The 14363-nt window shown below is 40.0% G+C and overlaps 1 protein-coding gene across 2 annotated transcripts in view; it reads left to right on the top strand.

Annotated features, from left to right (window-relative positions):
* The first annotated feature begins 254 nt into the window (after positions 1–254).
* LOC120245535 (charged multivesicular body protein 3) overlaps positions 255–14363 on the top strand; it is a 102784-nt gene continuing 88675 nt past the window's right edge. The window contains exons 1-3 of one of the 2 annotated variants that reach the window (XM_039252618.1): positions 256–1468; positions 3666–3805; positions 13422–13537. In XM_039252618.1, the coding sequence (XP_039108549.1) occupies positions 1243–1468; positions 3666–3805; positions 13422–13537 (482 nt within the window). In that variant the 5' untranslated portion in view covers positions 256–1242. Of the gene's footprint in view, positions 1469–3665; positions 3806–13421; positions 13538–14363 lie in introns of both variants that reach the window. The other variant, XM_039252622.1, reaches the window with a different exon arrangement.

The raw sequence follows: 14363 nt of genomic DNA, 5'->3' as shown, positions 1-14363 counted from the left end.
ATACACAAATTGACAGCCCAAAGTCCAATCCTTAGCCAAAATCATTTACTGAACATCTACAGGACAAAAGGAAAGTGGAGAAGACACCGGGGAGGTAATTGTTGGGGGCAAAAGCTTTCCGGGTCCCTGGTGTGGCCGCCCCCTCCCCCCACACCCACTTGGCCCGCAAGCCGGCCTGGCGACGGATCCATCGGGGCCCCGCCCCGCCACCTGAGGCCCCGCCCCGCCGCCGACGTCAGTTGTTATGTCTCTGCTCGGGCTGCGGCCCCAGCTGATCCTCCGCTCCCGAGGCGAGTGCCGCGGCCTCGTGAGGTGGCGGGGGCGTCAGGGACGGCGGCTGAGACCCGCGCCGCCCATCTGAGCGGGGCGGGCGCTGCGTGGCCAGGAAGCCGCCCCAGAGCTGCTCAGGGAACCGTCTGGGGCCTATTTTTGGTTTTCTCCAGGACCGTCGGCCCGCGGGCCCCATATATCTCTGCAGAGACCGCGACGCCCCCTCCCGGGACGGACCGCGGTGCCCGCCCGCCTAAAAAGCGCCGCCCGCCGGCCCGAGCGAACCTGGAGCCGCCGCCGCCGTGCCCACCGCGCCTCTCACGGAGCCTGGGCGGCCGGCGGGGCCTGGGGCCTGGGCGTCGGGCGCGGCGCTGCGGCGGCCGCTCCTCCCCGAGCTGGGCCCGGGGCCTGGCGGAGCCGAGCGCCGCGCCCTCCTGACCAGCCGCCGCCCACCGGCCCAACCGCCTCCCCGGCCCGCCGCCCCTCCGGCCCTGGCCTCCCGCCCAGCCTTCCTTTGTGGAGCTGAATGATTTTGAGGGGCCTCCTCCCTCCTCCTTGCGATTACGGTGCTGGAAGGCCGACCCCACCACCTCGGTCAGAGCCCCCCGCGGGAGGGAAACGTCCGTCGTTTTGTTCCCTGAGGGCCCACCCGCGCCCCGCTCCTTTCGGTGTTTGATGAGGTTTTTTTAGTGTTCCCCCCCCCCCCTTATTTCTCTCGCCTCTCGACGGGAAGGCCCCGCGCGAGGCTCTGCGCTTCTGCCTCTCCCCGTCTTTTCCTCACCGCCCCCCCTTCGCACAAATAGCCTAACCCCTTATCCCCCGGCCGGCGATGGCGCGACAGTGAGGGCGGCGAGGCCGGACCACGCTGGGACAGTGCCCGCGCCCCAGCGGGCGTGAGCACCCACTTCCCCGCTCCGCGCCCCTCTTTTTCGTCTCCTGAGCTCTCTGAGAAGAGAGAAGACGCAGGGGAAGATGTGGCTGAAACTGTTTTTCCTGCTCCTCTATTTTCTGGTCCTGTTCGTCCTGGCCAGGTTTTTTGAGGCCATTGTGTGGTATGAAACTGGCATCTTTGCCACCCAGCTGGTGGATCCGGTGGCGCTGAGCTTCAAGAAGCTGAAGACCATTCTGGAGTGCCGGGGGCTGGGGTACTCGGGGCTGCCCGAGAAGAAGGATGTCCGGGAGCTGGTGGAAAAGTCAGGCGAGTATCGGGCTCCCGTAGGGTCCCCCTCCACGGGGTGGAGGGGGCGACTTGTACTTCCTCGTGCCTGGTGGGTCCCTCGGAATGAGGCAGTACCTGGGATAAGCAGACGACTCCGAGAGCTGTCCAGGTTTTCTGCAAAAAAAAAAAAAAAAAAAAAGTAAACCCCAGTCTTGAGAAGGGAGCTGAAATTATTTGTAGGGTTGTTGCTGTGTCCTTTTAAGTTCTTTTTTTTTTAAATAACAGATTTAAGTACAGCTTCTTAATATTGTTTACTAAAAAAACCATTTTCTTAAAATTAGGGACTGTCAGACAGACTGGTTACAGACAAACTGTAAAGCATTATTTGTCAGTCGAAATTCATAAGGATATGAGGAGTACCTCAAAACGTTGTCTGTAGTTAGCAGTATTTGTCACGATAATAACTAATAATAGTATAATAACAGGAGGGGAAAATATCATTGGAATGTTTAATATCAAAGAGGCATTTAGGGCTAAGATTTAACTTTTAAATCATGAGTTTAAATATCGAGAAAGTGGACTGACTGTGCAGTATTGGCTTTCATACTTGAAGTTTGGTGAAAATAAAGTATTTTTTGTGAATGCCGACCTTGTTTTGTTTATATTGTTGTCAGGGTTTAAAAAAAATCCTTATGCCTTGTATGTAAACTTTTTCCGTTTAGAAGTTACAGACACTGCTGCATCAACTTAAATGGGCTGAGAAATAGAACTGAAATAGTGCTAAGTGAATATTTATTTAACATTTTAAGGAAAAATGCATTGTCTGTAACTGTTAGTTTGGAGCAGGATTAAGTAAGATATATAGTTAATTTTTTTCACCCCTCAAGAAAATATATCTTTGTTTAGGTAAACGCCCTGGAAGGGGAATGTACTGTAACTAGAGAAGGGGATTCTGGGTTACTGTAGGAAGCAGTTGAAACTGATGGTTATCTTTTTTGTTGTTTCAAGTCTATCTGTCTGCTATGTCTTTAACAAGGCATTCCCCCCCGCCCCCACCTTATTTAGTACCCTGTAGCCATGTAGTGTGATAGACAAGAATACTAACTCCAGAGGAGGTGAGCACTCACATATTTGCAGGTTAAGGGTTATCAAACTTGTATCTCACTACTGGGGTAGTGATATAAACATAATATTTACATGTAAACGTGATGCTTTCTTCTAGAGAAAACATAAAATTGGGTTTTTTTCTTACCTCTTGTTTACTGTCTGGCTTATGGTAAGTTACTTGTACAATGGGGGCGGGGAATGGGAAATGGAGTAAGGTAGATCTCTAATAAATGAATTTTCTAGGTTTAGAAATGAGAAGTATCTTCACTGCCACAACCAACTCATTTCTCATGCTAAAAAAAATTTAATGACACTTCTTTCTTTTAACTTATATTGAGTGTTGCTTCCTTTGGGCCTAAAAATACTTGTCACTTTGTACAAGGAACACACATATCATTTCAAGAATACACACAGCCTCCAAAAATATAACTCAGATCACACATTTTATAGCAGAGAAGTCGTCGTATAGCAGTTTAAGTTTATAATTTAAGTATTTGTTGTAAATGATTTTGCTGCTAGCATGATACAGTGCTTGTTTTCACATTTAAGACAAAATTAGAATAATTTGACATTAGTGCTTTCCTTTTTATTTGATCACATAAGCTCTCAATTTACACTGAAAATTTGAGTATGAATATGGAGGGTTTTTTTTTTTCTTACAGGTAATCTTTTGTATCTAACCTTCAAGACTTACAGGTTTTAAGCAGGTGTTGATGGCAAATTCTGTAACCCATTTCTAAATCTTATAAGTCCGAAGTATGTAAATCATACTGTTTAAAAATTATGTGAAGCCTGGACATGTCACACACAAAACTAAATAATACTGTGATGGCTTTTTGGGCTTACCAGGAAATAAGGTAATTTCCTAATAAATTATGTGATGACCTCACTAGCATGTGAGTTCCATGAGAAGATGGATTTTTGTCTGTTCACTGTTGTCTGACACATAGTAGGTTCTTATGACATACTCACTGAATCTTAAATGGGTATATTCAGGTTCTACTCTTCTGTAGAGTAAAATGGAAGTACTATGACATGATTTTTAAACAGTGTATAATGGAATTAATCATTGAAGTTGGGAATGTGGGATTTTTGAAATCTTACTAGTGTTATTTTTTTCTTTCTTCAGGTGACTTGATGGAAGGTGAACTCTACTCTGCACTCAAGGAAGAAGAAGCATCTGAATCTGTTTCTAGTACCAATTTCAGTGGTGAAATGCACTTCTATGAGCTTGTAGAAGACACAAAAGATGGCATCTGGCTGGTTCAGGTATCTCAGAAAAACAGTGATAGAAGTGAAATTATTTTTACCAAAATAGTGTTCACCAGTTGGTGACACTTCTATGTTTTTGTGTCGCGCTTTTTCAACATAACTCAGTTCTCATAAGGAGGCTCCAGTGTCCTTTTAAAGAGTTCTACAGATTAATGGAAAATGAAAATTGAAGAGTCGGGGACAGGAAGTGTTGGAGAAAGAGGGTTGACTGTTTAAAATCAACAGAAACAAATCCATTTTAGTTGTTGGATCTTCATTAAAGTGTGAAACCACATATATTTCTTTCGTTGAGTGATTTGCGTTGTTATAGTTTTGATTAACTCTGGTTAGTAATTCAGTAATCCAAATGGTTTTTGTATCTAAAGGAAAAACCCTGAAGTAAAAGTAAGAGAATCCTGTTATTAGGGAAGTAGCCAACTTTGTGACTATAGAGGAAAAGATATTCTGGGGAATGGTGGGGAGTGCTCATTACTTTGCTTATGAAATTGATGAGATGATAATTTTAAACCTTAGCTCTTGTGATATCAAGACTGTGAAATTGAATTAGCATATTAGAGTTGTAGAGCTATGAAGGGTCTAAAAAATCAACTTTTATATTTTGCCAACTGTGGTTTTATGTATCACTCGATGGTAAATGAGTGGGCATACATTATCGTGTATGGATTTTTATACAAATTAGAAAAATCAATATTGTGTCGAACATCAAATTTCACAGATATTATTTAGGGCAAAGATAAAGTTGTTTAATTTTTTTAAAATGTAAGTTCACTTAAAGTAAAATATCAAATAAATTAACAGCATGATTTTGGCTAAAATTATGATTATTGAATCAGGATCAAATACCAGGATTCCTGATTTTTCTGTCCACTACTCTTGTCATTTCACACGGGGGTTGGCCAAGTTTGATTCAGAGTAGAAAAATCAAAATTGCTTCTTCATATTTCTGAGAACAATGACGTCAAAATATGGTAGAAAAAGCTATGAGTTCAGATGCAATAGATTCAGATCTGGGTCTTGTCAGAGATTTGCAATATGATTGTAGATTGGTAGATTTTCTGTTGTACCTGACCTCAAATAAAACATACACACCTAAGGAAGATGTAACAATACTGTGGTCCATGGGGATAAAGAGTTGAGGTTTGGGAATTCTTCAGGTGATTACATTGGCTATTCATGACTTTGCTTTACACGCAGTCTTCCTATTGTGTCTGACCTTTTAGCTGCCAGATTGTCTAATTCAGTAATTTTTAAATTTAGCAAAGGGAAAACCTGGGAGGTTATGGATATAGTTTATACATTGTCCATCAAATTCTAGTTTATTTCTCTGTGAATTAATTGATAATTGAAAAATAATGTATCTTTAAAGCTTTAATTTAAAAGTGAATCCATTTCCTTTCTGAGATATTCATATCGGATAGTCTGATCAAGAAAGACTTGTTAGAGGGTGCCTGGGTGGCTCAGTCGGTTGAGCGTCTGGCTTTGGCTCAGGTCATGATCTCACAGTTCGAGGGTTTGAGCCCTGAGTCAGGCTTGTGACAGCCAGAGCCTGGAGCCTGCTTCAAATTCTGTGTCTCCCTCTCTCTCTGCCCCTCCCCTGCTCACGCTCTGTCTTTCTCTGTGTCTCAAATATGAATAAACATTTAAAAAAATTTTTTTTAAAGAGAGACTTGTTGTTTTCGATAAAGATGCAGAACACCTTCCAAACTTGGAAAACCATGTCAAAAGTCTTGAAATTCTTTTGGTATATAGGATTCTGCCTATAAAAAAATGAACACATTCTGATTCACTAATTAACATATATTCTTGGCTTACAAATGACTTATTTTCTTTTTTAAGTTTGTTTATTTTTGAGAGAGAGACAATCACAACCAGGTTCTGCCCTGTTACTGTGGAGCCCAATGCAAAGCTTGATCTCCTAACCCTGAAATCATGACCTGAGTCAAAATCAACAGATGCTTAACCAACTGAGCCACCCAGTGCCCCTATTTTTTAATGTTCTATTAAATGTAACCGTGGATTGGGGCACCTAAGTGGTTTAGTCCGTTAAGTGTCCAACTCTTGATTTTGGCTCAGGTCATGAGTTTGTCCTTTTGAGTTTGAGCCCCACATTGGGCTTTATGCCTCAGACCCTGAGCTGGGTGTGGAGTCTGCTTAAGATTTCCACTCTCCTTCTCTCTGCCCTTCTCTCCACCTCAAAAAAACAAACAAACAAACAAAAAACAAAAAAACCCCACAAATTAAAAAAAAAAAAGATCTAGATTAAAATCCCTTAATATATGACAAAATTGAAACAGTTTCTTTAGCAGTTAGTTGTATGCCAGGCCCTGGAGATACACCAGGAACATACAGCAGGCTAATCCTTGCTCTCTCAGGCAGCTCACATTCCACTTGGGAGAGGTAGGCGATAAATAAGTAAATATTTAATACAACATCAAGCTAGTGGAAAATGCTAAGGAGAAAAATAAACAAGGCAAAGAGTCAGAGAATGACAAAGAATTCTCTGATAAAGTGACACTTTAATGAAATGAAGAACAAATAATGAATGATTGTGAAGGTTAGCATTTAAATTGTAATCACTAAATAATTTTCCTCTGAAAATATTTTTTAAGCCTCACAGGTATTAGTGATTGAAAAATGACTCCTAAGAAAGATGGAATATATTTGTATGGTTCTCTGTGTGCTAATGGTAGTAGGACACACATTTAATTTTTCCAGTGACCTTCAGTATTTGCACTGACCACCCATGTCTGGCTTATGTCACTTGGAGTCAGGGGCTTATATCTGTCAACTGGATTGGCTTAGAAGAACAGTCTCTCAATTGTGCAGGACAATTGAGAAGATTGAGATTGAAACCCTGTCCTCAAGCATTCTAAAGCCACCAAGCTAAACCATCAGCACAGATGTTGGTTTAAACTCTTAAAAGGGGGCTGTTTTGTTGTTGTTGTTTTGTTTTTTAAAGTGAAAATGTCTGTTAGGAACAAGATAAGTATTCTCTTGGTTGCTTGTCATTCTTTTAGCTCAGATCATATTTATCTAATCTCTTGTGAAGGATAACTTAAAAATTCTGGTTTTAATAATTTGAATTATATTTCTTTTCTATTTGTTTTAAAAGAAGCTGACCAATTTCAGTTGGCTCTGTCATTTTTTTTTTTTTTTTTTTAGTTTGTGAGAAGTGCATAGATCCCAGCCAGTTCAATCCTCTTCAGATTACCTTTATTGTAGGTAGCCTGTGTAAGAAATATTTAAACACTTCAGAGTTTTTTCTTTTCCTTCCATTTTTCTAATATCCTTCCTTACTCCAATGAATTACGGTTTTCTTTTGTATTTATTGAGAAAAAAATGTAGTTAGATGTCATAAAACTGATAATTAGGACTTTAGGCTTCATATATCATGTCATTGAAAGGATGTCTGGATTTACTTATTTAGGGAAAGTGTGACTTTTTTAAAGTTTATTTTTTTTTTAAGTTTATTTTGAGAGAGAGAGAGTGCACATGAGTGGGTGAAGAGCAGAGACAAAGGGAGAGTCCCAAGTGGATTGCACAGATGGTAAGATCATGAGCTGAGGTGAAATCAAGAGTCTGATGCTTAACCAACTAGGCCACCCAGGTGCCCCGAAAATGGTACTTTAATAAATGGGTATATTACTTACCTATTTCATCACTTGCTCAGTTCATTATTTTTCTGTAGTGGATTGGTAATCTAGGTTGATTATCTTTTTTGGTGACACTACATGTGGAATGACCCTACATGAGAAAAATAAATTACTATAAATTATTTAATTTATCCTGTGTTCCTTATGAATGTGTCTTCTGTGCAGCTCATGCTTTTATTTGCTGCATGATACATGTTAATGGTCTTTATACCTTTCTTTTCTTAATTGTTCTGAAATGTGTTAGTGCTCATGAATTATCCTTACATTAAACCAGAATAGTAGGACACTCCTTTTCATGTCAAGCTTTTCCACATCTATCCTGATATGGAATATGAATATTACACTTCATGTAATATGAGGTGAAAAGAACTAATTTCAGGTTTCCAGGCAACAACACATATGGGACATGTAACACATTATATAACCCCTGGAACAACTAAGTCCTCTTTTTTCCTAACACTTCTAACAATCTAAGTTTTCCTGCTTTGTTCCTAACTTAAGCTCATGTCTTTCGTTAGTTATTGATCTTCTAGTGTTGTGGATTCTTTGATTTTACCACCACCCAATCATCTAAGTATCACAAATTAAAGAGTTACTTCCCCTGCCCCCACCCCAGAAAACTCTTAGGCAGATGGCACAGTGGCTAGCCTGAAATGGAAAAGTTAGCATGCTCTGCAGGACTCATTGATTTATCCTTATCTTAACATTTCAATTTCTCCTTTTTGACCTTTGTTCAAGGAAGGACTGTGATATTTGTTCCCTACTGGCTTTTTCCCCATCATAAGGAATTTAATGTCACTAGAATTGAGGTAGCAATGAAAAGCATCACATGATTTAAAGTAAAACGTTGGTCAATATTTACCGAAGTATCATGTTATTCTATTTCCTGTTTGGCTAAAAAGAGTTAATAGCTGTTATAAAACTTGTTTATTTTTTTTTCTAGATGAAGCTTTGTTTAGGGAGATTCTAACCTATTTATTCCTTTCTTGACTTTAGAGTCACCTTTAGAGGTGAAATACGTGGCAACCACTTTATCATTTATTTTGTTTTGGTGAAAACTTTTATTTCTGTTTACTCATAAAGAAAGCTAGTGAAGATACCAAAGAAGTAATTAAATGCCATTGGGTTTTGTTTTTCCAATCGCTTGTCCCCACTTTTAATAGTTTTATACAATTTGTATATATTTATTTAAGTTGGTCTATGATCAGGACCCCTGGGTAGTTCAGTCGGTTAAGCATCCAACTTCAGCTCAAGTTGTGATCTCGTGGTTTGTGAGTTCGAGCCCTGTGTCAGGCTCTGTGCTGACAGCTCAGAGCCTGGACCCTGCTTTAGATTCTGTGTCTCCCTCCCTCTCTGCCCCTCCCCTGCTTGTGCTCTATCTCTCTTTCTCTCAAAAATAAACATTAAAAAAAAAAAGTTGGTCTATGATTTTGAAAGTAGGAGCTCCTTATTAAAATGAAATATTGAGGGGCACCTGGGTGGCTTAGTTGGGTAAGCGTCCGACTTTCGCTTAGGTCATGATCTCACGTTCATGGGTTCGAGCCCCGCGTCGGGCTCTGTGCTGACTGCCGGCTCAGAGCCTGGAGCCTGTTTCAGTCTGTGACTCCCTCTCTCTCTGACCCTCCCCTGCTCACGCTGTCTCTCTCTCTCTCTCTCCTAGAAATAATAAATAAATAAAAAATTTAAAAAAATAAAAATAAAATGAAATGTTGAGAAATGCAGAAAATATAGCACAGCTCTCCTCTTCTGGGGAGTTATGTTACTTAATGTAGTCTAGATGCTGTGATGGCATCTATGGCAGATACTCTGATTACGTCTAAACATTAGGCAAAAGGGTATGGCTTTTTTTTTCTTATACCAATGTAATACCTATAATACATGTGGAAGGGAATAGACAGTAAACTGAACCCCAGGTTTTCTTTGCAATGTTAAACTGGACTACACAAGGTTAACATCAAAAAATATGTGCACTTAGCACCACATGCTGTCCAACACAGTTCCGTGCATGGTGTGCTGGAGCCAACTCATACTGCACATGAAGAGTGTTAACATCTCTTTCCAACTCCAGGTTTAGGGATAACACATTGGTAACTTGAAAGTGGCCATATGGGAGTATTTATACCAAGGAAATCAGCAAGTAATAGAAATCAGAGCTTCCTTTTTCTTTTGGAGAGCTAGTTGTTAAACATCTCTCAGCAAACCCACTGGTTTCATCCATTTATCCAACCATCTAGCAAATACTTATTGAAATCTAATGTGCCAGCTAAACCTTATGATTAGCACTCAGGGCACAAAGATGAAAAACCTATAGCCTGTGCCATAAAACGGCTTACAATTTGGTTTACTAAATAAAATGTATAGATCAGTAAAAATCTCAGTATATGATTACCTTTCCCAGCTGAGTTAGATGGTTTGTTTTGGTGTTAGCATCTTGAGAGATGAAGAACTCTATTGACAGGGAAGTGGCACCTAGGAAAATTACGGTAGTTTTTTTCTGGAAAAAGTATATTTTTAAATTCATTGAATTAGAAGTCCGTATGTCTCAGTGGGGTCAAGAACACTGATATGTAATTGGATAATAAGGTACTACTTATGCTAGTGTTTGTCCGGAAAATATTCCAGATGACGGGTTGCTGGGGAAGGGACTCATAAGAGATGTCAAAACTTGGCGGCTTCAGAGAACCTGTATAGGCAGAAGTAGAAGAATGAAGTTACTAAGCTGTAAAAAGCAAAAATAGTTTAGTTCAACATGAATATTTAATGAGTACCCAAATGAGTTAGGCACTATAGTAGCTGCAGGAAATACAATGGTGAGCCAGTGTAGGGCTGCCAGTTAGAGAGGCAGATACCCTGGGAAGGGGGAGGGAAAGATTCCTTCACTTCCAGCCTATCCTGCCAAGTCTGTCCCAGACTTGGAACTCAGGCTGTACTTTCATCTAGTTTTTTTCTAGTTTCTGAAAATATTCCCCATAGAGAACACAACATCCTTCCTGAACTGCCGAGGAATATGTCTCTGCTTTTAATAAGACCAGCAGTGTGAGTGCCACTCAGAATCATCGTGCATACTTTTGGATATGAGCTGTAAGTTGGGAGCTCCTGCTGGTGTGACCCAGTAGTAATAGGCTTAGAATGTGTGATTGTGCCATGTGACTCCGCCCGATGAGTTATTTTGTGAAGATATTAAAATGTTTAGTGGTGATTTCATTCAACCTCTACAAAATTTAATTTATACTGGACCTTTAGTTGAATAATGTAACCGTATAGGGCATTGGACAGAGCAATTTCTAATTACATAAATGTAACTGCAGAGTCCAACAAAATGCTTTCACACAATGAATGCCTAGAGGAGTTTTCATTTTTGTGTGGCTCTCTCTGTTAGGGATCATTAAACTCTTCAAAAGCCAGTGTTGGAACAGCTTGCTGAGTAAATAAGGCCCTGGGGTTAAACACTGTCACATACCTGCTTAGATGTTCCCACCTCTGATCATAGACTTGTGTTGTCTGTGCTGTAACCAGGGGTGCCTGCCAACAACTGCCTAGTTCCTTTCCTAGAATTGGAGCTCTTGTAAGTCTAAAAGATACCTGTGTGGTGGACAAGATCTTCACTGAAGAATGCCCCTAGACTTAGGGCCATACCTTACAATGACTAAAGCAACCTTATAACCCCTTGATGCAATGTCATTATAAACACTGACCTGAAATGTTTGGGTTATTTACAGCCTTGATCAGGAAATGGGAGTGAAAAGGAAGCTCTATTTAGGAAAGAGTTCTTTTAAAAAGTAGGGAGTACAGTAATGTGAATCCACAGAGAATTCTTAATCCTTCTCTGTAATCTGGAAAATAAATGCAAAATGTCTTTGATTACTTGATGGAAAGAAGAACTACCATATTGACTCTTTTAAAAAAAAATGTTTATTTTGAAAGAGAGAGCGTGCACACAAGCATGGGAGAGGGGCAGACAGGGAGAGAGAGAGAATCCCAAACAGTTTCTGCGCTGTCAGCACAGAGCCCTATGTAGAGCTCAAACTCATGAATCTGTGAGATCATGACCTGAGCTGAGATCAAGAGTTGAGTGCCCAACCAAGTGCACCTACCATATTTACTCTTGAGTAGTAGGGAAAAAAAAGAAAACTACCTGCCTTGCTTTATCTTCCTGATTATTCAGGTAAAATAGATCCAGCCCTTTTTGACCATGGAAAAAATGTGAAAGCTAGAGACTTAGCTGGGTAACGTATGAACCTCAGAAAGAGCTTTCATGTCCTCAGATTGCCCTTTTCCTGGTTACCTCAACCATCTGAGCATTTATTTATTTATTTTTATTTATTTATTTTTTTAAATTTTTATTTATTTCTAGGAGAGAGAGAGATAGACAGCGTGAACAGGGGAGGGTCAGAGAGAGAGGGAGACACAGACTCTGAAATAGGCAGTCAGCACAGAGCCCCACGCGGGGCTCGAACCCACGAACCGCAAGATCATGACCTAAGCGAAAGTCGGACGCTCAACCGACTAAGCCACCCAGGCGCCCCTGAGCATTTAAATAATAAATGTCTCCTTCAATAAGACCATCCATTTTCACTGAAAAGCACTATCAAAACCATTTGCTTTAATGCCCTAAATTGTGTATGCGTTTGTGTATTTATTAAGCATGAAAGTTGTTACAAAATATTAGGTACCAGATATATGTCTCTGTAGATGTGGGGATGATAGTAGCAATGGTATATGGCAGGGATTAGTAGACAGTGTTCTGTCTGCGCAAAAAGTGAATTTCAAAAAGTGAATTTCAAGTCACTAGTTACCACTGTGTGCTCTCTCTCTTCCTGCTGCCCTTGAAATTTGTTAGACTTCCCAACAGAGAGGCCACCATGAGGTAGCTGCACCACTCTTGCATCTCCCAGGGAGTAGACTATCGGCACTCATTTCACACACATACCTGGGATTTCACTTCCTGGAGGCTTTGTGGACATGAAAATGGTCCTTCCTCCCAGAAAGGACCCCAGAGTATTGTGTTGTAATTTTCAGTTAGATAACATCGGCTGCATAGCATTTGTGAAAATAAACTTGGCCTATATACCCTGGGCTTAAAATAAATCAAACAGATGGTTCATGAAGACTTTAGACATTTTTGGCTTTCGTTTAAGTTCCCATTTAGTTGTTTTTGTGTTTCTTTTTTAAATATATAATTCATTTTTTATCAGTATCTCTGTTGAAGTCTTGCCTTCCTTCAAAACAGGAAGGTTAGGGAATAAAAGGAAAAGGCATTAACGATTAGAAAAGCTGAGAAAGAAGTCGTTACACATTTTGAAGGTTAATTTACAATTTTTCCTTTTACTTCCTTTTATTTTTTTTAAAAAAATCTTTTACTTCTTCCAATCTTAATTGTGTTTGAAAGCTATTTGCAGATTTGAAATAGAAGTTCCAGAGTGTAGAATTCATTGTGGTACTTTTTATATATTAGAACCTTTTGTGATTGTTAAGAAAAAGCTGTAGAGGTGGCAGTATTGATTTAATCAAAGCATAGTTTAATAGAAAATATATGTTTGACTCTTGGCTCCATAATTAGACTTTTAAAAAGTGAAATTTGAACTCATCGAACTCACATGTGATAATTTCTAGTAAGCTTTATTTGGATTATTGTTTAAAATTTTCATAGTGGAGAAATGACTCCAAGGGCCATTTTCTTCCTGTGTAACTTAATTCTAAAGAATCAGGATGGAGGATGTGGCTAGCTTTTTAATATGGTTTTGATTCCCCCTCAGTGTAACTGCCACAAAGTGTGGAAGTTTAATGCACTGTACTCAATGTTCTAAGCCTTTTCAGCTGGACACTTATTTCTTCAAGAATTGCAATGATGATAGAACAGAATCTTTTTGCAAAAGGTGAAGATATATTATTGATATAAGTGATTGGTTTGACTTCATTTTAGGTAATTAAAGTTTCTGTTTTTCTTTCTGGGAGAATAGGTCATAGCAAATGACAGAAGTCCCTTGGTCGGTAAAATCCACTGGGAGAAAATGGTGAAAAAGGTGTCGAGATTTGGAATACGTACAGGCACTTTTAATTGTTCCAGTGACCCCAGGTGAGTTGACTAGGCAATTCTTAGAATTTGAGTTCTGACCAGAATTGTCTTACTTAATAACGACAATGATAAAGCCTATTTGAACTGAAAGATAATTATGTTTAGGACGCTTGAGTTAAACAGGCTCTTGATAAATAGTTTTTGATAAACTGGCAGTTTCTTTCTGAGCTGCTTTCTTTCTCTATCCCATTCTTCTGTATTCTTTCTAGTGGGAATGACTCTTAAGAACATGTCTTCAGTCCTTTTGTTTCAATTTTCTTCCCAAAGAGACTTCAGCACATTATAACTTTGTGCTGACAGAAATCTTTTGTTACAGTTCTGACTTCTAGTTTACATGTGGACACTCATTTCCATCTGCTGTACAGCTGCTCCTAGATATGCCCTTTTCCCTAAACCCAGTGGCCAAATTCAGATTCAGTTTCATTTTTTTAAACCAAGTGTGTACCCTTTTCTACCCATCCTTTTTCTGTTTTTTACTGTTTTGCCTTTTGTTTCTCCCATTTTCTCAGACAAGAATCCTTGGAGGCATTTTTGTGTTCTTTTGTCATCATCTCCACTATTTCATCTGTCTTGTTATTTCTTGTTTCATTATAACATTATTTCTTTGAAATGCTTTTTAAGTTTTTATTTCTATTTATTTATTTATTTTTATTTTTGAGAGTGGGAGCAGGAGAGGGACAGAGAGGGGGCTAGAGGGATCTGAAGGGGCCTCTGCACTGACAGAACAGAGCCCGATGCAGGGCTCGAACTCAGAAACCGTGAGATCATGACCTGAGCCCATGTCGGATGCTCAACTGACTGAGCCGCCCAGGCGCCCCTGAAGTAC

The sequence above is a fragment of the Hyaena hyaena genome, unplaced genomic scaffold, assembly GCF_003009895.1.
Source record: "Hyaena hyaena isolate Hyena2069 unplaced genomic scaffold, ASM300989v1 scaffold_421, whole genome shotgun sequence".
In the NCBI taxonomy this organism is placed as follows: Eukaryota; Metazoa; Chordata; class Mammalia; order Carnivora; family Hyaenidae; genus Hyaena; species Hyaena hyaena.
Note: the sequence above shows the minus strand (reverse complement) of the source record. Positions and strands in the feature narration are given on the sequence as shown.